At 35.7% G+C, this 22924-nt stretch overlaps 1 protein-coding gene across 2 annotated transcripts in view; it reads left to right on the plus strand.

Annotated features, from left to right (window-relative positions):
• The window catches only part of OFD1 (OFD1 centriole and centriolar satellite protein), a 31286-nt gene that overhangs the window by 4884 nt on the left and 3478 nt on the right, over positions 1-22924 (plus strand). The window contains exons 5-20 of one of the 2 annotated variants that reach the window (XM_087726943.1): positions 21-51; positions 1499-1603; positions 2641-2777; positions 4511-4684; positions 6408-6514; positions 8507-8626; positions 10438-10511; positions 10604-10695; positions 10809-10998; positions 12069-12199; positions 12383-12494; positions 13701-14273; positions 15442-15574; positions 16216-16316; positions 18009-18128; positions 19670-19821. In XM_087726943.1, coding sequence (XP_087583069.1) covers positions 21-51; positions 1499-1603; positions 2641-2777; positions 4511-4684; positions 6408-6514; positions 8507-8626; positions 10438-10511; positions 10604-10695; positions 10809-10998; positions 12069-12199; positions 12383-12494; positions 13701-14273; positions 15442-15574; positions 16216-16316; positions 18009-18128; positions 19670-19821 — 2352 coding nt within the window. The remainder of the gene's footprint in view (positions 1-20; positions 52-1498; positions 1604-2640; positions 2778-4510; positions 4685-6407; positions 6515-8506; positions 8627-10437; positions 10512-10603; positions 10696-10808; positions 10999-12068; positions 12200-12382; positions 12495-13700; positions 14274-15441; positions 15575-16215; positions 16317-18008; positions 18129-19669; positions 19822-22924) is intronic. The other variant, XM_014061430.2, reaches the window with a different exon arrangement.

Below are 22924 nucleotides of genomic sequence, written 5' to 3' on the forward strand. Positions count from 1 at the left end.
AAATGGATTTATGTTTACAGATTTCAGATTTAACAAAAACCAGCAAGAAAGGTATGACTTTCAATTTATTTGTTTTAAACTGTTCAGTGATACGTACGAATAATTATAAGCTATTCAAAGATGTTGAGGAAATGGATGTCATAAAAACCTGCTAACTAAAATGTTAAAAATGCTAACCTTGTCCATTACAGAGATCTTATTCCTGCTTACTGTGCAAGCAATTGATCACAAGCTAGGCTCTTATGGGCTTTCACCATTATTCTTAATGTCCCTATGCTTTGAGCAAGCAAAGCAAGTAGTAATCAATAGAATGAGGGACATGGAGTTCCAAGAAAAATTAAATAGGTTGCCTCTCCACAGTAGGGACAGAATCAAACAGGGTGTGTGGGAATCGGCAAGATATCTAAATGACCTGATCTCTCCAAAACAAAGAATAGCTTTCTTCAGAGCCAGATTTAACATTCTTCCTTCAGCACTCCTCCAGGGCAGGTATAAGAGAACACCTATAGCTGAACGCGTTTGTATATGTGGTAAAGGAGAAGTGGAAGATAATTCACATGTACTATTACACTGCAAGCTATACAGAGCTTGTAGGTCTGCATATATTCTCCCCTTATTAGAGAGATTGCCAGGGAGGGCAGACAATTTTTATCTAGGCTTTCTCCTCCAGGACACTAATCCGGTTACCACATATGCAGTGGCAAAGTTCTGTGCTGCTGCAATATCCATAAGAAAAAAATTGGCTACAGTATAGTACCATCATGTACCAATTATCTGGACATACCTTTTAACAATCTTTGGACCATAATGTTATTATCCACTTTTAATGTAAATACTTTTAATTATATTTTAATGTTAGTATTTTTAATATAGTGTAAAGACAAATGTATATTGCTGGTCTTTGACTGTAATAAAGACCTTACTTACTGCTTACTGTGCAGATTCAACTTAAAGAAACATTATCCACAACTACAGAAACCGTCTTCAGTCTCTGCTTTAAAACAACCTATTTTAGTATAAAATTAAAGCAGAAAGATGATTAGCATTCATTATATGTAAAAACAAAAACTGCCATTAGAGAAGGAATTTGTAAAATGTCATTTTTGGTTTAGTGTAAGGTTTTGAGGAAATGAATTGGGTAAAATAGGGATAGAATTTGTTAACTGATATGACTGCAGTGTTAGAAGATCTTTTTTTTTGCTTTAAATTCCATGAACTATCCTTTGCCTTTTTACTGTTATAGTAGTGGCCCCCAACCTTTTGGGTCCTGGGGATCCGTTCCTTGGAGAGTGTTTTTTCCACAGATGGGAGGGGGGAAAGGGTTTCACACAGCTTGGATCCCACCTGTGGGCTTCACTTGCTTGTATAGACCGGTTCCTATTGGACCACAGACTGGTACCAGTCCTCGGCCCAGAGTTTGGGACTCTGTTGTAGCATAGCATTCTTTTCTGATATTCTCCTTATGAGAAATAGATGTTATTAATTGTACTTCTCCAAGGCTTTCTTGTACAGATATTAACAGAATTGGTGGAACACAATTTCTGTAAGGAGACCTGTAATGCAGAAACTCAGACAAGTTCAGCACTTTACAAAGAATCTCTTGGTAAGTTTAGTACTATAATTAACTTATCCTCAGGCAACTCAGCAAATTATCTATGTTGCTTCAGTGGATGTGTGTATATTCTTTAAAAGGATTTTAGATGAGGGCCAAAACCTCTTAGGCATTTTAGTATTGAAATGTGTATCGGTACCTCTCAGTCCTCAATTACGTTTGCCTTATTTTTGTTAAACATGGATATATTACAGTTTGTATATGGAGGTTATGTTCCAATAGAAGAGAATATCTGTAGCTCAGGATTGAACTGTGTAATCCTTGATACGCTTTGAACTTGGTGGTTTGCTTGTAGACATTTCATTACCAACCAGGTAACATCAGTGCTAGCGAGTATTTAGTTTGCTCCATGTTTCCGTACAGTAGGTTGCAAGTTATTGTATGTAAAAAGGGAGCAAATCCCACATTCCCCAGCACTGATAGTGTTACCTAGTCAGGTAATGAAACATCTGCAAACAAACAACCAAGGGCTCCACAATTATCTTTCAGGGAACACCAAGGGCTCCACAATTATCTTTTATTAATGTTGACACTGGGTGATGCTTTTCAGATCGTTTTTTACAGGATGAGTAGCAGAATTCTTCTTCTTGCTCCCTTTGTCATATACAGTATATGGTACTGTAAGATTAAATCATGGCATCTGATGATCCCCCAAACATCTATTTCTCTGAAGAATTCCATTGCTCAGCTTCTCATCTGTGCATTAAGCCAGTTTTCTAAATTTGTCTGCATTTTAAGTTGTTTTCAACCTCTGTATCACACTACATTATATGAATATAAGAAGAAATAGCAAAATAATTTGGTTTCATTTTCTTCTCCTTTTGATATTTTTTAGTAAAGACTTTTATACCTCAGTAATGGAACACTTCTCTACATTCATTGTAGAGATATTTTAGACTGTGATTGTCAAAAAGTTATACCATGTATGGGCTCTGGGAAGTCGGGGGGAGGGAAGGGAGGTGGGGATCTAGGGGGAGGGGGGGAAATATAAAAAGTAATGGAACACTTCATGTATTTTGTTTTTGTAGCTGAGAAACTTCACCTAATTGATGAACAGTTTGCAGACATGTATCCTCAGCGTCATTTATCTGAGTCTTTTCATGTAAAACTTGCTGAATATAAAAGAGAAATAGAACAGCAGCTGCAAGCAGAAATGTCACAAAAGGTAATGACAGCTGGAAAGGAGAAAAGTGATAGAGTTATATGAAATTATTGTAATTTCATATATTCATATTCATGCCTATGTTGTTTTATGTTTGTCACATTTTTATGACTGGTTTTTCCTTAAGAAAATAAAACCAAAGGAAGAAAAGTAAAGGATCAATATTTATTGAAGTTAACATTATTATTCGCTGCCGATTTGCTTCCGGGTGCAATTCAAGGTGCTGGTTGTCACCTTTAAAACCCTTCGGCTTGGAACCAGGTTATCTGAGGGACTGTCTCTTGCCGGTCACATCTACCCTACCCATCAGAGGGGGGAGAGAATGTTGCAGGTCCCATCCCCTAATAAGATAACACCTGGTGGGACCCAGAAGAAGGGCCTTCTCCGTGGTGGTTCCTTCTCTCTGTAACTTCATTCCCCCAGAGATTAGAATGGCCCTCACTCTAGCACTCTTTCGGAAGGCCCTGAAGACCTAATTCTGCCAGCGGGCCTGGGGAACCCAGAGTGGGATGGAGCCTATTAAAAGGCTCATGTGATCTGCTGTCACCAGGGCAGGGGGTGGGGTGATTTTATTATACTATTTGATTCTTTTTTATTAGTTTTATTGTTTTAAATTAGGTTTTATATTCTGTAAGCCTCCTTGAGTCACCATGTGCGAATAGGCGGCAATATAAATTCAATAAATAAATAAATTATTGATGTTATAGGTAAAAGGAATTTGTCTATTATAAGAGAGAAAACTTTCTTTTATTTAGAGTATGTGAGGTAAATAATATTTTGAATGATTGTTAAAATAAAAAGCATAGACAGACAGCTAATTGGATTATGTTCTATAGTATCAACTACAGTTGAGAGGGTCTTGGAAAATCTACAATGGGATCTCCAAATATTTTCTTCTCTCACAGGAGACAATTTGAAATAGGGACATAGTTCATCAAAAGGAGGTATTGACAGATTCCTCTGCAACATGCTGGTGCTTTTTTTCCTGTTCCCTGCTTATAGGAAAAGTAAAAATACGTTCTGAATATATGTATTTTGAAATCAAATTCTATATATAAATAAGATGACCCACAAATACTAGTTGTATCTAGTGTAACCTAGTGATGTTCAAATCCCCGAACTTTCGTGTTGTTTTTCATTCTGTGACTGTCTATTCCATAGCAATAGCACTTAGGCATGTACTGCTACACAGTGCTTTACAGCCCTCTCTTAAGCAGTCTGCAGAATCAGCACATTGCCCCCCCCCCCCCAGCAATATGGATCCTCATTTTACCAACCTTGGAAGGATGAAAGGCTGTGTCAACCTTGAGCTGGTCAGGATCAAATTCCTGGCTGTGGGTAGAGTTTGCCTTCAATACTACTATACATTCTAATCAACTGTGCCATTCCATACTTTTCTTTCCCAATACCTGAAATGTTATAGACTGCAGAGATGAGGAAATACTGTATGTTCATTCTTGAGCGTAAATGAAGCATAAATAATTTAAGGTTCCAACATATTCCCTAAACATCTGCATTTTAAGATAAATGGCTTTGTTAATTCTAGGGGAACACTGCTATTTCAAGTTTCCCTCAAAACTTGAAAATATACCATATGAATAAATGTTAATATCATTAAGGAATGTAAAGAAATTACTAGATGAACAGTACCCTTGAAGCATAGGAAAAGGTAGTTGAATTTCTGGCCGGCATACCTGTTTTCAGTGTTTTCAATTTCTGTTTTATAAATGTTACAGTTACAACACTTCAAGGATGTTGAAATTGCCAAAATCAAAATGGATGAAAGGGCAAAATCCCAGAAAGAAATTTCAGAACTTCGGAAAGAGTTTCAAAGAGATCATCAGGCCAAGTCAGAGGCTCTGACTTCTCGAGAAAGAAATGCTATTGAGCGACTTCATAAACAGCAAGAGGTATTTTAAAAAAAACTAAACCTACATAGTTACTAATCCTTTGAAATTTTCTGCAATGAAAGAGTTTGGTGAATTATCCAATATTAGGAGTTCTTTCTGAAAGTTTCTGAAAGTAATTACATATATTTTGCCTTGGTTTTTGATGTCACACACGGTTACTGGTGCATTAGATACTAATTTTTAAGACGATTTCAATGGGGTTACATGTCACGTTGTGGTTTATTATGTGGGATGCTACTAATGTTCAGTTTGTACAGGGAAAAATGAAGATATATTTATTTATTCAGCTAATGGCCTATATTTGATAAACAGTTGTGAAAGAAATGGGAAATATATTTTATTTTGGGCTTGCAAGAAAATATCCAGTCTGGATTGTTCCAGTGCATTGGGAAAACATGAAATATTTCAAACATTTGGGACTTTTTTAAATTAATTCTATTAATTTTTCCTCATGATCAAAATTTCTGGGAATCTTTTTAAAGCTTACTTTAAAATGGCTTGAAAACTTTGAAAACCTTTTGAAATAAGAATGCAGAACAAGCCTCTTGTTCCAATTTCCCCACAGGATCACAAGAATAGGTAGAACATAGTATGAAATACTAACCTCTCAGTATTTGGCAAATTGTCAGGTCCACATCGAGTCCTGCCATTCTGTTGGTGGGGAGGGAGGGAGGCTGGCTGGCATTTTTGGGATGCTTTTGCTGTAACCACCTGGGAATTTGGGAGGGGGTTTGTCTTCAGAGTCAGAGCAGACTCTCTCCCAGCCAGTTCCAGCCTGGTTCCAAGGCCATCATACTCTGAGAGTGACCTGTTATCTACCTAGCACATCTCAAATCATCCTTGTGGCATCACATTGGCTGCCGGTGGACTGGTCCAGGGGAGTTGGGTTTGGGGAAATGGAAGAATTGCTTTGTGCTTTAAGCAGGATCTTGAGATTCCTCCTAACTTTACTGCAACCACTTTCTCTCAGAAAAAAGTTATTTTGATTCAATTCAATGGAGTCAGGAGTTTTGCTTTTCTGAGGGACCAGCTGGGGCAGGTCGTTACAGGTTTTATTACAAGCATTTGTTTCATCTTTTTCCCATGCTTCCTTGAATTCAAACAGGAGTATACCCTTCCTTTCTCCTATAGGTTGATTGAAAGAGATGCAGATAAAGAAATTACAGAATTGTCTTCTTTCTCTCTCCCTCTCTCTTTCTAGTTACAACAGGAATGACATTTTTTGGACAGTCATGCAGCATCACAGTATCATTGGAGAATAATCAGTTCTAGAATGAATCTTTTACAATCCCATGAGTAGCAGTGTTCCTTAAAATGCCTCTAGATCTCCCTCCCCAGATCACCTGACTAAGCCTAACTCTAGCCCATTTAGAGAGGAGAATTGCAAAACAACTTTACTTTGTACATGACATTGTGAAACATGTGTTTCAAACTACTTGAAATATTTGTTTCAAGCTTAAAATGTTTTGCTTGTCCCGAGTGACAGAGGGGTTTTTTTTGTTATGTGGTTTGAAATTCATTGTTTCATGTTCATTGATCCGTCTTCATACTTGTTATTTCACCTTAGCTGCAATTTCCATACCTTCTTGTGCCAAGTATTTAGTTTATCAATAAACCAGTGAAGGAAGTAGGAACTTATGGAAGTTGGTATTACAAACGCACCCTGTTTTTTTCAAATTGTTGTTTTTGAGGGATATATCACCCAAACTGTTTTTCCTAACAGATTGATGCAAAGGAAATTTACTTGCAAAGACAAACCTTACTAAAAGATATTGAAACAGTAAGAAGCCGAGAGGAAGAATTGAAGAAGAGAATAGAAGCTTTTGAAATGTGAGTTTTAATAAATAATTAATGGAAATACTTCTTTTGTGAAGTGATTCCTATCTTAATTTTCTAAATGTCACACTTTATGAGACCAGGGGTGTCAAATTCGCATGATCACAGCGGCATCACATGATGTATCATGACTTTTGCTAAAACTGGCATGGGTGTGGCCAGTGCATGACGCCCATGGGCTGTGAGTTTGACAGCCCTATTATAGACAAAAAAGGTTTGATTCATTTTATTAAGAAACAATCCAAAGATCCTTGAAAGTCTGCTGAGGAACCATTCTATGCTATTGTATATATCTTCCTCCCTAACATAGGAATCTTTTTCTGGATTATACTGTATAACATGTTTAAATCCACATTTTAAACTGCATAAAATGGAGAAGATGTGAAAGAAGTTGGTCTATATTATGAAATGCAATAAATCAAGCAATCAAAGAATATAAGCAACCTTTCCATTTCAGAAGTTCATGAAAAGAATAAGCAGAAACTGGATAATATTTTTGATTCAAAAAACAAGATTGCTTAGATGGTTCTTCCTCAGACTAAATCTATATTCTGATTCTTGATTCTTTGTCCCCACCTTTTCTGAAAATTAATCTTTTTGTATCTGTTTAGGCCTCTAGTACACTAACGTTTTTATCTATAACTGGATTTCTTCTTCTGTATACAAGGTTAGATTTTTGATTGATTGCTTCCTCTCAGTAGCAGAAATGTAGAAATGATTTTCTAATCTTTACCTTTCTATCAAACACTAAAAACATGTAAACAAAATTAGGCATGTACTCTCTATTCTCTGACTAAACTACTGCTTTTATGTAAATATATTATAAACAATAAGTGCTATTGAACAATAGTGTCATTGATATAATGAACATAATTTGGGCAAACTCCAGGAGAAAGTGGAAGATGGGGGCTAGCATGCTATTATCCATGGGTTATGAAGTCAGACAGGATTTAACAATTGAGCAACAACAAAAACTATTCAAACAGTGTTGAATACTGCATACATTTTGGTTATACCAGACATGTTAGGGAAACAATTAACTCTGTAGTTTCCCCAAATGCTTTTAGAAAGACTTGGATCTAGCAAGTGTATTTCCCTCTTATTATTATTCAAAGGATTCTTTTAAGTTGAAATGGTAAACAGATGAAATTATATTGCTATAAATATTACATCTTTAGAAGGATAGTCATTCCCTGTTACTCTGTGTTTCTGCTATTTAATTTATTGAGTCATACATTAGAAATGTTTTTCATGAAGTGTTCAGACATACAGATGCCAGTAGCATTTCATCCTATGTTATTTTGCATTCATATTTTTATGCTTTGAAGAATATCATGCTTTAACTTTATATTTAAATCCATTTAGGCTTAAACTAGTTTTATTGTAGGAAGCAAGCAGGAAGTTGCCTCATTTAACACGTGAGATTGGTTAATAATAGCAACCAGGACTGCAGAGATTGCCCTTCCTAAACAATGCAGTTGAGCATTATGATTTTGTATCCCTTAGTAATGAAAATTCTGGTTCTAATTGCTCTCATAAGCTGAGAGCTATAATTTTTCTATCCCGCTTTAAAGTCCAATTTTTGCTTCAGTACAGTATGGTTTGCACAATTTTGATCTTTATTGGTATAGTCATATTACTTGCATTTAAATATCTTTTCCAATATTTTTCATGATTGCTCCACTGAGTGTTAGGCATATTTCTTGATTACTTGTTCCATCTACTGTTGGTTGATTCTAATAGGGAAAAGCTATTCACCACTTTTGATTTAAAGGCAGGAATTTGCTTTGTAAGTCTTAACAAATATCATAAATGTTTCTTGAAGAGAATATTTATTTTTATGCATTCTATGCATTCTGTCATATTGACACAACAGAGAAGACTGGTGGAGGTGGTTGTATCAAAAAAAGGTGTCCCTGCCATTTCTGTGAGGCCTGAACACACTTATTTCTGATGCTAACCAGACATTTTCTTCTGTTTTCCTAGAGCTCAAAAACTTCAAGAATCAAAGAATAAAACTGTTGAAGATTCACTTCATCGGCGGGAGAATAATGTGAAGAGCATTGAGGAGACATATGATCAGAAGTTGAAGAATGAGCTGTTAAAGTAATATATTTGCCTGTTTGTAGAAAATGTTTAAACATGTATTCAAGTAGTCCTTGCTTAATGACCATTTGTTTAGCAACTCTTTGAAGTTATGTTAGTGCTGAACAAATGGCATTTACAACCAATCCCTAAAGTTATGGCAGTTTCAGTGACTTTGGGGTCAAATGATCAAATTTTGGATGTTGGCAGCCGACCCGCATTTATGACCGCAGAGTGTACTTCAACTCTTTCCATCTACCCATCTCCCCCCTCTCTGCCCTTTTGGATGCCCTACACTCCAGTGATTCTACTGCCTTGCCAATATGTCAATCTCCCTTTCACCCCCATTGTTCCCAGCTGACATTTGCAATTGACTTCCTTCTGCTGTTGATGAGGTTTGCCTGGTGTGACTCTTCACAAGGCACAAAGGTCCAGGCCAGGTGTGCTTCATCAGCAGTGGGAGGAATAAGATGGTAAAGATTCAGCCAGAGTGGCAGGAGAAGCAGAATGTATGGTGGGGTACAGACAAACGGGGTCAGCAGAGGGTAAGACAATAGCGATGGTAGAGTTCAAGATGGCCAAAAGGGCAGACATGGGGATGGAAATAGGCGGGTGGGGGGAGTTGAAGCGGAGATGAGCATGGCAGAGCAGGAGAAGCATGAGGTCCTCACCTAACAACAGTGCAGTCCTGGCAATGACCTCAACTTAACTTCTTTAGGAACTTCAGAACTACTGAAACTGCAGCTGTTAAGCAATGCAGTTATGTGATGTGTGCCTGCTAGCCCCATCATTTAGTAATGGAAATTCTGGTCCCAATTACGAACGTTGAGTAACTAGTATCTGTATAGAAGAACATTCCTGCTCATTAAGAGGACTGTCTGTGTAGAGAGCAAGTCACCTCATCAAGAAGAGAAAAAAATGTTGGATTATATTTGTATGTTATGAAAATATCTGTCAGAGGGAGGTGGAAGAAGAAGGGTAAGTAGGCTTTTGGTATTCTTGACAGTCAAGAGTGCATGTGTTTCATGCTGCTTGCTCAGACTGTAGTAATGGGCACCGTTCAGAAAGACATGGATTTTAATTTGTTAGTAGATTTTTCAAAAACTTAAACCCATAATAAAACTTGTCGCCTTATTTACCTGCCAGTACTACGATTAAAAGAATATGCTGCTGTTGCGAATATACAGACATACTGAGACTTTTCTTCATATTCAGTTTGATGCAAAAAGCCCAAAATACAATTCTAGACATATTTATGAAGAATTAAACTTCACTAAGTTTTGAGCACAATGCATTTTTATTTCAATAAATAAATATAAAAATGATTGAAATGTAAAGCAAAGAAATAAAAGAAATAAAAAGGCATAAATATAGTATTAGAAAATACAACTTGCTTGAAGTCTAGATTTGAAACAGAATTTAACACTTAAATTTGTATGATATGAATTTGTTTAAAAAGCAATCGTTTAGAAGTAGAAGCCGCAATTCTGCCTCAGTTACTAAGAGTTTTGATGATGCTTCCCTTTTGTTGTGAGTGATGGTTATAACTTTTATGTAGGTAGTGATACATGTACTGTATGTAGGTTTTTGATGTACCGTGTGTCCAGGTTGATTTTCTTTTCAAAATGTATTCATCCTAATATTCACTTTATGATAGAAAAGAAGATTGGCAAATTTCCATTCTTCAACATTGTTTTCTTTTGGATAGAAAAATTAGTAAGAACTAGAACAGGCAATAAACAAGAGCCAAGATTGATTCAAAAGCATCCTAAGGTTAGCTTTACCATCACATTAAGTCTTCAGCAGTTGCCAACATGTTATTTTATTTCTAGTTATCAACTTGAATTAAAAGAAGAATTCATAGCCAGGACAAAAAAGTTTGCTGAAAATGAGAGAGAACAAAAAGGTAAACTAGTAAAAAAAAGTTAAATAACTTTTGGTCTTGTAAATCTACTTTCAAAATAAATTTAATCTAAAACTGTCTATGTTTCTGATTAGAAAAGGCTATGCTTTTGCATGAAGAGACTGTTGCGCTTAATTCAAAAAAGAAAGAATTCAGTCAAGCTGTTTTGCATGCAAAAGAACTTGAGGTAATTGAAATTTAAATACAGAAATTTTAGCATATTCTGAAATAGACATGCTAAATGAATATTCTATAAATCTCTGAACAAGTCTGATAATTTTATTTCTAACTTATTTCTAGCGGGAAATCGATTCAGTCAAGGCTCAAGTTTTATTACTAAGCAAACAGAATGAATTGTTGACTGGAAAACTGAAAGAAGTTTCAGATTATTCTACACTGAAAGAGGAGAAAATAGAGTATCAAGCACAAAATAAACTACTTGAACAGCAGCTGGAGGAAGCACACAATGAAAACCTACAGCTCCAAGACAGTTAGTGTGACTCTAATACTCTAACTGATGTTTTATTGGAAAGGATTTATAGAGATACCATAATTTTGTACTATTTATGATAGCATTATTACATTGGATGTGAGATACTTGTTTTCTTTCTTGTTGTACTTCTGTCCTAAGAGTTGATGTTTTTAGTGTTTCAGGAAGCAATAGCAAAAGTACAGAAGCATTATAACTGAAGTGTAGTTAACATTGTCCTGTAAAGCGTGATTTTCTGTCATGGTATTCTAAATTCTGGGGAGAATTGCATGCACAACAATTATATCTCATATATTCTTTAAGGAGAGTGGGAAATGATTTCTTTTTTTCTCCTCAAATCATTAAAATATTTATTTCTTGTATCTTTAGGAAATTGAAGGGAATATTTAGAACCTTTGTTAAAGAAGAAACATATTTATTTGTATTTTATATATGCAGCAGTGACCAGGTTAAATCTAGTGTCATTCTTTTGAATCAAGCCTAAAATAATTACTGCAATAAAATTTTACAGGCAGAGAAGATGAGGTGCATATCTCATTCTTCCTGTTAGTTTGTCACATATTGTTATATGCTTCTTAGCCATATTTTATTTAGCAGTCATGAAAGTACATACTTTTGTTTTACCTGGTGTATCTGCGTCATATTTAAAACATTCAGATTTCTCTTACACTAAGATTGCAGGCAAAGATAATATTAAGCAATACCCAAATTTGATGGTAGGGCCAAGAGACAAAAACTCATATACAGTAGCTCAAATTTCTTTCTTTACATTAAATCAGGTCAGTGTAATTTTCCTGTTCCCCTTCAGTAAATCTGCTACATTATTTCTTTATTTTGTTTTTTTCTACGTATGTGAGATGTTTTTGTTGTATTTTTATGTTATATGTAATTGGTCTAGAAATAAATACGTTACCATTTTTTATGGATACTGAAAAATAATTTATCCATACATCATAAAGCTAAAAATAAAGTTGGATACATGACAGAATATATTTTCTTGAATATGATATTTCAGAGTGAAGGCAAGATGTGGTTTAAAAAATAATAATTTTAGTCTCCTAAATTTACAGAACTGAGTCGTCTGTCATCTGACTTTAAGGTCCTTCAGGCAGAATTAAGAAGAATGGAACATGCCAAAATGCTTGAATGTGGGGAATCTGAAACTCACAAACAGGTCTTGGAAAAACAGTTACAAAAGGAGGTAGGTTTTTCCGTGTTTTACAGATGGTTCAAATAATTTTTGAACAGATTTCTGTCTGAAACATTCAGTAGAGAAAAATGGCAATGTAAGCATAATCTAGCTTCCAGGGTGAGTTGTTATTAGTCTTATTTGTAAATAACTTCTTTGTTTTTTTAAGTCAATTTTTCTTTGTAATGTTTTCAGATGGAACACTGTGTACAGTTAAAGGCTCAGTTGTCAGACTATGAAAATATCATCAGGAAGTTAAATGTACAGATAGAAGAATTAAAGTTACAATGGAAGCAAACACAGACAGGTTTGATTTCTGACATCTTTTTGCCTTTAAACTCAAGACTCTTTCTGTTTTATTTGATACAAATTTGAGGGAATTTTATTTAAACATGTAGATTATTTTTTGCCACAACTTATTAATTGAATAGCAAGAAAATATAATTATTGAAATGTTATATGCATAATGAATGATTGCCCTTTTAAAAGGAAGTATTGTTTCTTGGATATAATTATTTATTGCAAAGAACACCACCTCATTACGGGACTTTGGGAAATAATTTGGGCTAGGAGCAATTCTTATAAAAGGTCTTTTAAATTCAAAGATAGCTTCCTTATTTCCAAAAATTAATTTTGAAATAATTCAAAACTGCTCTCTGGTTTCTAACATTTCAGATTGTAGTTTAGTTCTTTATTTGATTTTTAAGATTTTATTGGTCTGCCCAACACAGAAATGAAAGGAACTAACAAAAATTCTGTACTGTTCTGGGGCAGCACAAGTACCCTGTGTCCAAAGCAGAGCTGGGTAGTTGTTGGGAGTATATATTTTGAAAGTTTTGTGTTCATAAGCTTGCACAAACAGGACTTTGGGCCTGCATCTACCTTTGCAAAAGTCTATGCCAAACTACTTTGAAGAAAGGGGGAAAGATGCTGTATTAAAAACTTATTAGCATGGTTTTTTTTCTTTTTGTGCCTTGAAGGCACAGTCAACTAACTAACTTTGCTGAATGCTAAATCTGCTTTCATTCAATCTTAGGGAGTTAGGGTTGATTCGTAGAGAACCCAGAATAGATTCTAATGGCTAATGGCTAGTTTTTCCAAGCAGAGTTTTCAAGTCTTTCCTCTCACTGCAGACCCTTCATGTGTTAGTTCAAAGAGGATGAGCTGAAGGGATTCTCAGGTATTGACTAAGATATGAGGGAGCTTCCCTTGCTATGAGTAGAAGCAGCCTTTATCTGTGAAAGGATTACATTACATTACATTACATGTCTTGTTACCATGACTATGATATTTTCAGTTTTATTTAGAATTTTGTGTCATCACCCTGACTTTGGGTAATTTTTTTCTATTTGGATTTGGGTGTAGAAAATATATATATAAAGATATTAAGATAGATTTCAAATGCACAGGTTATGTTTATGTGTTAACTGTATGACCAAATCAACATTCACACTTACAGCTTTTCTTAAAATATATTTTTTTTTATTTCTATATGAAACTCTTGGTTATCTAGCACTACAGAATGAGGTGTATCGGAATCCTAAGCCTTCTCTGGTTGATCGTTCAGTCATTGACTTGATTGATGATAAGGTTGTTCCACATGATATATATATAGATCGGGCTTTCTTGAAAACTCAGCCTGAGACCAGTGTTCGAATGAATTCAGGTCCTAGTCATAATAATCACATTGTAAAATTCAACGCGTCACCAGATTCTGACTTAGAATTTGTAGCTACTACAAAAGCTAGGATAAAAGAACTGGAAAGAGAAGCTGAGTACTTGGAAGAGGCCTACAGGAATTACCAGCACAAAGTCACTCAAAGAGTAATTGACTCAACAAAGATCCCATCATCTTCCCAATCACCAAGTAACTCTATCCTAGCATCTCAGCAAAGAAAGAGTTCTACACAGGAGAATTCATTGTCTCAGGAACATTCCTTTCACTTTCAAAAGAGTAAAAGCTATACCTGGGCACCAGGAAGTGAGACTCGTTTTAGTGCCACTCCCAAAAAACCTTCCAGGCGTCTCTCTTCTACTCCTACTTCCAAAGCAAGGCGGAACATCAGTAAAAATCTGTTTAATGAAGGTATGCAATTGGATACAGTTACGAAATTTGGTTGCTTTGGTGTGAGTTGCAATCATTATTAATATCAAGGTTTGATGTCATAATTTATTAATCCCTTTCATAGATTATTTCCAAATTCCCACTCAGTGCTGGAATGGGAGTACTATTTCAATACACTTCCTGCAGTGTGGGAATGTTTGTCTTCACATAATCACTGCATATAGGTAATTCTTGACTTAGGAATGTAATTGAGCCCAGAATTACAGTCATAAATTGTGGCAATCATTAAGTAGGTTATCACATGACCATGCCTGATTTTATTACTTTTTTACATTAAGCAAAGCCATTAAGCAAAAACTGCCATCCTTAAATGAACCTTTATATTGTAGTCTATGGATATTTTGTACCAGAAACCAGAAATTTATGACTTTTTTCTGGAGAAAAAGTTGCCAAGCAACCAAAATGCAATCACATGAACATTGGATCTTTGGAACTGGATTGTAAGCAGTTCTAGGAAATTGCTATAATTTTGAACAGTTGCTGAGTGATTGGTCATAAGTCAAGAACTATCTTTAAAGTGTTTCAATTTTAATAAATTCTGTTGCCTAATATATACATCTAGTTAAAGTTGAAATTAAGGAAGTGATACAAATAATTTACTGTCTTATTTCACAATTAAATGTTTACTTCCAACTAGTGTATAGTGTACCAATGTTTCAAAATGTCATGCATGTTCCAGAACCAATAATACCTGCATGTGTGCTCATTTTAAATTATTCTGCAGCTTTTCAGCCATCATGAGCCATGTGCATTTTCTGTAAGCTATTTTGCTCCACTGTTTAGCATGATGAACAATCTTCTAATGATTCTTCATTTTTTCTCCTTGTCCAGGGTGTGTGTTTCATTTAAAGAATATACAGAAGGCCCACTACATATTTTTCACATAAAATGCATTCCTTAATATAAAATATTCAACTCATTTATTTGGAATTATTTCATTTAGCAAATTGAAGAATATTTTTTTTAAAAATCAAAGATTTGCCAGTATTACATTTGGAATATTTTTGACATTTTACTTGTCTCCTGAGGATTGTTTAGCCATTAAAATATATCATTTAGGAGGTATGTCAGGAATGTTGCTTGAGTAAGACTATTGTATGAGAATAAACAGTTGACTTCTGCTTTGTAGATATCACTGGCTCGTCTCTTGCGGTTCCTCTTGAGAATGTAAATCAGCCCCTGTCTCCTATTTTAAGAATAGGAGACTGTGCATCTCTTGATTCAGCTTGTTCATCCCCACTTCCTAACAAACAAAAGTTGAGGTAATTGTTTTAGAAATTTTAACCGAATGATACCTGTTTTTTTCAGTTACTCTTAATCAAAGGTTATATATAATATATAATAACAGAGTTGGAAGGGACCTTGGAGGTCTTCTAGTCTAACCCCTGCTTAGGCAGGAAACCCTACACCACTTCAGACAAATGGTTATCCAACATCAGGTTGTTTCAGGAAATTCACTTAGCTGAAGTATTTGATACTTAATATAGTTGTATTTGCCATACTATATACATTATTCTCTAGACTATAGAAATATGCTTAAATTTCTCTAGTTATAATTTGAGGTTATCCATGAGTCATCTTTATCATTCAGAGTTGGTAAAATATCACAGACTATTCTTTGTCAGCTTCATTTGGTTTACTCATTTTAACTATTCTTAGGGATACTTTTGTCTTGGCAATTCATATTCTAGTAATCCTCCCTTCCCATTGCATTGAATATATGCAACTGTTCTTTTAGAGTGTTTATAAAGCAGGACAAAACAATATCAATTGAAAATGATTATATCAGCTTAAGGTATCAGTAATTCACATGGGCATATATTTCCTTTACATCTATTTTCTTTCCAGATTTGACTAGCTTTGCAGTCTATAGTTTTCTTAAATCAAATTTTAATTTTTTTAGTCTATATCAAGAATTAGAGAATCATCAAAATATTAGCAATACTGAAAATCCTGTCAAGTTGTTGGATGAAGACCAAGGAAACCACAATCCTATTAGTGATTGTAAGTTTCTTTTTTATATTGTAAGATTTTTAATTCTGAGAATCAGTGTCTATGATGAGCATAAAAATTTGATCATTTTTTGGCTTTTGGTAATATTTAAACTTTCTTTTAGATAAACAAAAAATGTCTTTTAATTCCTTTTAATTGGAAGATATATATTCTGCCTCTTTAACGTGATAGAAACGTGATAGAAAACCAGCCTACATCCCCTAGAGTTTACTATTGCTTGAGAATTAATATCACGTATCTATAATGATAAGAGTACAACTGGTTTTATATGTGAGAAGCATAACGCTTCTTCCTGCCTTAGCGGTGTATAGTGTTAGTGATATTATTAACCGGTACCCAAGGAAATAAGTAAAATCTATGGAGCTGTCATAGAGTATTATTGAAAGCTTAAATCAAGGTCAAAAAAGTGTTGTGGGAGAGAAATAATAAATGTCAGAATTTGGGGATGAAAGAATAGAAGCATCTGTCTGAAAAATTATAAAATGCAATAGGAACATTAAATGAAAATGGAAGGTAGGATTTGAGTTACCATATTTTTTGGAGTATAAGACATATCCTTTTCCCTCAAAAAAGAGGCTGAAAATCTGAGTGCGTCTTATACACTGAATACAGCATTTTCTTTCCTCCTGAAGCCCTGCCCCTTCATCAAAATGGTCATGCATAGCTTGTAGGAGGCTTTCAGAGAGCTCCTGGGGGCTGGGGAGAGCAGAAATGAGCAAAAATTGGGCTGTTTTTTTGCTCAATTTTGCCCCCCCCCCCCAGGAGCACTCTATAAGCTTCCTAATGCCCTTTCTTGATGAAAAATGGGTTATTTTTTGCTCACTTTGCCCCCCATCCCTCCAGGAACACTCTACAAGCCACTTAAGGGCTATTCATGCCCTTTTTTGAAAAAAAAAATGGGCCCATTTTCATGAAAAACGGACCGTTTTGGGGAGTTTTGCAGAGTGCAAAAACTTTTTTTTTAATTTGCCTCTTTAAAATCTTGGTGTGTCTTATACTCTGGTGCGTCTTATACTCTGAAAAATATGGTAACTGAAAGAAACAAGAAAAAAGGAAAGCTATGACACTAATTAAATGCAATTTTGGAGGAATTTATTTTCACAAAAGTAAAAGAACAGGTACATGTACAAAATTCCTGTTTGTTACAGGAATAGAATTTAAATAGATTTGCCCAAAGATTATGAAACCTATAGTAGGTACATGTGAGTGGTGCTGGTATCCCAAGCGTGGCTCAAGATTTGAACCTATAGATCAATTTAAGAGGCTGCTACATTATCATACCTCCTATAACAATGATGTAAATATTCAGTGGGATTGTACTGTAGTTGAAATGGAAACTTGACACATAAAGGAAGAAATGCTGTAGGAAGTAATGCAAACTGTTATTTATTTTTTATTGTGGCTCATTTTAAATAAATGAAGTCTACATTGAATTCGTAGAGTCACCTATTTGACTAATAAATGTACTGTAAAAACTAGTTTCCAAGCCAGACAGTCCCATGATTCTGATTAAAAGAACATTCTGACCCATCATTTTTATGGTAATTGTTAGGTTGGCCAGAAGGAACAATTAATAGCTTATACTAGGCATTCTGAACTCTAGTCATTCCCACACTGTTCCATTCTTCTTCCTGGCTTGGATAATTGCAGAATAATGAAGATTTTTTTATATTTATTCTCTAGATCAAGAGGACATTTCAGAACAATTCAAAAGTGATGTGTCACAACCATCTGGAGACATAGTTAGTTGGAACCATGTTCCAACCCCCATGCCAGCAACAGGCATTTCACAGCAGGAGATAAGTACGTATTTAGTTCACTTCTGGGAATGCCTTGTTTGTAGATGGCTTGTTTATTATAAAACACACAAGTTGAAGGTTTTGGTAGAATTGTTTTTAAATTACATTAAATGCTGCTCTTTAAGCAGTTACTATACATAATAGGGAAATTATATACAGCAAGGGATTAAGAATGATTTAATTTTCTATGTCTAGAAGCATTCAATATGCTGCAGCTTTAGACTAAGCAAGGTGGCAAAAAAGAAAAAGGTTTGCAATTATTTTTCAATTGTCAGGTTCTTTTGTTATTTCTGTACAATAGTGTTTGGAGGCAACATTGAATTCAGATGATTTATCTTTCATTGATACGCTATACTAAGAACTTGAGAGATCATATCAGTGAAATCATGAAAATTTTGTTCAAATAAGGGTTTATAGCATTATCCTTAGGAAGTGAATTCTGTCATTTAAGGAAGTATATAATGAACTGTAGAACAGTTGTCTGTTATGACAGACAGACATCACTAAATGACTAATATCTACATTATGAAGATAAGCATTTCAAGAACATTTAATGATATTTTTTAAGAAAAGCACATAAAATAGTACAATACATTTCCAGCAGGTTTGATTTCAGTGATGAAACTGAATGCAACAGTGTAATGAAGGCATATTTGATGTAAATGGAATAAAAGTTTCCAGGAGAAAATTCACTTAATTCCTTTGTCTATCTTGTCCCTTGTATGATACCTTTTGCCTCCTGGATAATTAGTTTCCAATATTTGGAGAGGAAAGATTCAGACCCAAAGCAGTTTTGAAAGTGTACTAAGCTATAAATGAAGTGGTGTTCAATCCTGAAATGAAACAGTTGAAAGTAGATACTAGTGACATAATGTCATAGCAGTGCCCTTGTCTTCCCTGTTTATAACTAGTAGCTAAAAAGTCTGTCTTTCTAAATTGGTTTCTGAGAATCCTCCATAATATTTCCAGTAACACTGTTCCCCAAATCGTATTGTATAATAGGTCTTTTAAAACAAAAAACTAAATATAGACGATGCCAGGTTCTATCCAAGTAATTCTGCAGTTCACATAGAAGTCTTATTATGCTTAGGAAGCCAATTGGCAATTATGAAAAAGTAAAAATATCATGAATTAGTACCAGTGGTGGGTTCCAGACCCCAGTGCAGCTGGTACACTGCACACAGGACCGGGTGTCCTAGATGGGCATGCAGGCTGCATACGCATTCACACGCCACCATCCTGCAAAATTCAGCTGCTCAGCGGAGGTTGTGCAGGTGCCGCACACTGCGCGCGTGCACAATGGGCCAGTCGAGTTATAAACAGCCATGGTACATGGGCGGGCGGGTGGGCCAAATGAGCCACCGTACTGGCATGGTGGCCACTGCTCCTGGCTAATACCGCTACGGCCATACTGGGCAATATCACCCTGAACCCACCACTGATGAGTACTAATAAGACTATGTAGGCTCTGGAATCCAACTTATCATACTAATAGGCAAATCATTGTTCTCTGGTATATAAGTTATTTGCATTGTTATATATTAGGTGGAACAGAGAAAACTGTCCTAGATGGAAGAAATCATGAAGAACAAAAGGAGTCAGAATGGGAAGAAGAAAAGGCCAAAGAAGAAAACACACAAAGTGAGAAGTCTTCAGAAAGAGACCAGAGAGAACCAGAGAAACTGGATCAGGAAATAGTAATGTATCTCATTCTTACATTTTCACAAATATTTATAATAGCAATAGCACTTAGACTTATGTACCACTTCACAGTGCTGTATGGCCCTCTCTAAAGAGTTTACAGAGTCAGCATATTGCCTCCAACAAATTGGGTCCTCATTTTACTCAACTCAGAAGGATGGAAGGCTGAGTCAACCTTGAACCTGGTGAGATTCGATCTGCCAAATTTCAGTCAGCAGAAGTCAGCAGAAGTAGCATGCAGTACTGCATTGTAACCACTCTGCCACCAGGGCACTTAATAAAAGTGTCCTGAACATAGAGCATAGTCCAGTATTGGCGAACCTGCCGAAACAGGAGTGCACGTATGGGGGGGGGGGGCAGAGTGCCAGAAACCAGAAGAGGAGTTCCCTGGCACACATGCATGTGCCGGGAAGCTTGAGGTTCCAGTATCCGGTATGCGCATGTGTGCTGGTGACCTCATCTTCCGGTTTCTGGTGCACATGCGTGAGTGAACACCAGCTGGCTAGCGCACATGTGTGCACCAGAACCCAGAAGGGCAACGGGCAACGGCTGCCATGCCCAGAGAGATGGCTCTGCATGCCACTTCCGACACGTCTGCTATAGGTTTGCCATCAGAGGCATAGTCCATAGGAGTCATGGGGGTTAGAAGATTAGATAACCTATAAAATATTATTATTATTGCTTATAAGGTTTGTTCTTGATGGCTAGATTGTTACAATTTTGGTAATACTGGCTTTTCTATTGTTTTTAATATTTTAGTTGCAACTGTGAGATGGACGACCATATAAATCAATTAAATATTGTTCCAGAGGCAAAACTGTAGAATAACTCTTGACATCTTTGTACAAAATGGAACAGTATAATGATAGGTTATTTTTTTAATGATTCTGAGAATTTATTTTGATTTTTTAGTGTACAGCTGGAAGAATAAATAACATTGCAGTGTTAGATTTCTCTGTGTGTCTATTTAATAAGTGTTTGTGTTCTTATAGGATGATTACATTTTGTTTACCTTTATCACATTTTTCTTTTAATAAAGAATTGCTTATGGATGTGTATCACTTGATGTACTCTATGTAAATATTTAAAAAATGAGCTATGCAATTTTCCAACCAAAAGCAACATGCTACCTATTATATTCAATTTATCTTGCATTAATTTGAGCAGGCTTTGGAGAGATAGTTGAAGTTAAGAAAATAGAATGATCAGGGTTTTGATTTTATATTTAATTATATTCTTGATGATTAAACATCAGGATTGTGATCTTGAATCATACTTAGCCCATTAAGACTCAGTCCAGCCAACACTATCAAATATCCACATCTCTTAGCCAAATTATTTTTCACAGATGGAAGCAGAATCATGGCTACTATTATTCTTTCTTCTTTCTTCCTGCTCCCCATACTACTACTTAACAGAATTGGAAATCCTGCTAAGACAAGAATACAACTTTTGAAGTTTTCAGGGGTTATACCAGTTGTCTTTATGGCTAATGCTGTTCTGCAGAGATTTCCAGAGCAGTACTTGCTCTGATTTTCTTTTCTTTTTTTTACAATGCATTACAAATTGAACAATATTATCATAGATTTTTTTGGAAAATGTATTTCCTAATAAGTTATTCCACCAGTCTGATTGGTTGGTGAAGCTTTCTTCCCTTAACTTTAGGATATTCTAATCTTGAATACTCCTTGCCTCAGTCAGAGAATTGAATGCTGATTACCATATTTTTTGGAGTATAAGACGCCAACGAAAGGGTGAAAATCTGGATGCGTCTTATACCCTGAATACAGCATTTTTGGCCTACCGAAACCCTGTCCCCCTTTGCAAAAAAGGACATGCAGAGGGTTTGGGAGGCTTGCAAAATGCTCCTGGGGGCTGGGGAGGGCAAAAATAAGCAAAAAATTAGCTGTTTTTGCTAATTTTTGCCCCCTTCCAGCCCCCAGGAGCCCCCTCAAACCTCCCAAAGCTCTGCATGCCCCCCCTTTTTGCAAAAAATGGCCCATTTTTGCGAAAAACAGGCCATTTTTGCTTGTTTTTACCCCAGTCTTCCAAAACTCTGCATGCCCCCCTTTCCCCCTCCTTTTTTTTTTTTTTTTTTTTTTTGCAAAAAATGAGGCGTGCAGAGGGTTTGGGAAGCCTGCAGAGTACAAAAAACTTTAAAAAAAAAATTTACCTCTTCAAAATCATGGTGCGTCTTATACTCCAGTGTGTCTTATAGTCTGAAAAATATGGTACTTTTTATGGATGTTCTTTGCAGTGTAGTGTATTATGGCTGCAGTATTTAATACTCATTTTATTTGGTTGAAAATGAATTTCTTTTAGTGTTTTCCATCTCTCCCTGGAAACCAATAGCAATAGCACATAAACTTATATACCACTTCATAGTTCTTTACGGTCCTCTCTAAGCAATTTACAGAGTTAGAGTATTGCTAGCAACAATCTGGGTCCTCAATTTACTGACTTTGGAAGGCTGAGTCAACGCTGAGCTGGTCAGGATTGAATTCCTGGCAATGTGCAATGAGTTAGCCTGCAATGCTGCATGTTAGAATGCAGTTTCACTGTATTCATGTGCCACCACGAAATTATGGGTGTGTGTCTATGTACTCATCTTACAGAAGTGACTGTGAATGGCTAACATCAGTTTAAAAGACTGCCAAGTGCAAAACAAAGAAAAATATAAAAAGCACAAGAAAGAACAAGAAATGGCAACTGGGATGATAATTAACAAAATTTCCAAGACTTAAACTAACATGCCTGGGATCCCATCCAGTTCATAAAGATTTCTGAAATTCCAGTAAACCTGCATGTGGCCAGTCTGCTGTTCCAAAGGGCAGGGGCTGCGACAGGAAAGGCTGCTTCTTGAATCTATGTGGCAACTTTTGATGAATTGGACCTGGAGTATCATCATATTTTACAGCTGATGGACTGAATAGAAACAGTACGAAAAAAGTGGTCCTAAAGTTTGGTGGTTAACAGAACCAAGGCTAGAACCTATACAACATGGTATTGGTCCAAGCTCTACTAGTCATGGTTCTTGTCTTTCTGAGAAATGGAGGAGATTAAATCATGCTTGGGTGTTTTGATTATATCAAATTGGAA

This window comes from Thamnophis sirtalis, unplaced genomic scaffold (assembly GCF_051295495.1).
Source record: "Thamnophis sirtalis isolate CommonGarterSnake01/CBP01778 unplaced genomic scaffold, rThaSir2_p1.2 scaffold_12, whole genome shotgun sequence".
Classification (NCBI taxonomy): Eukaryota; Metazoa; Chordata; class Lepidosauria; order Squamata; family Natricidae; genus Thamnophis; species Thamnophis sirtalis.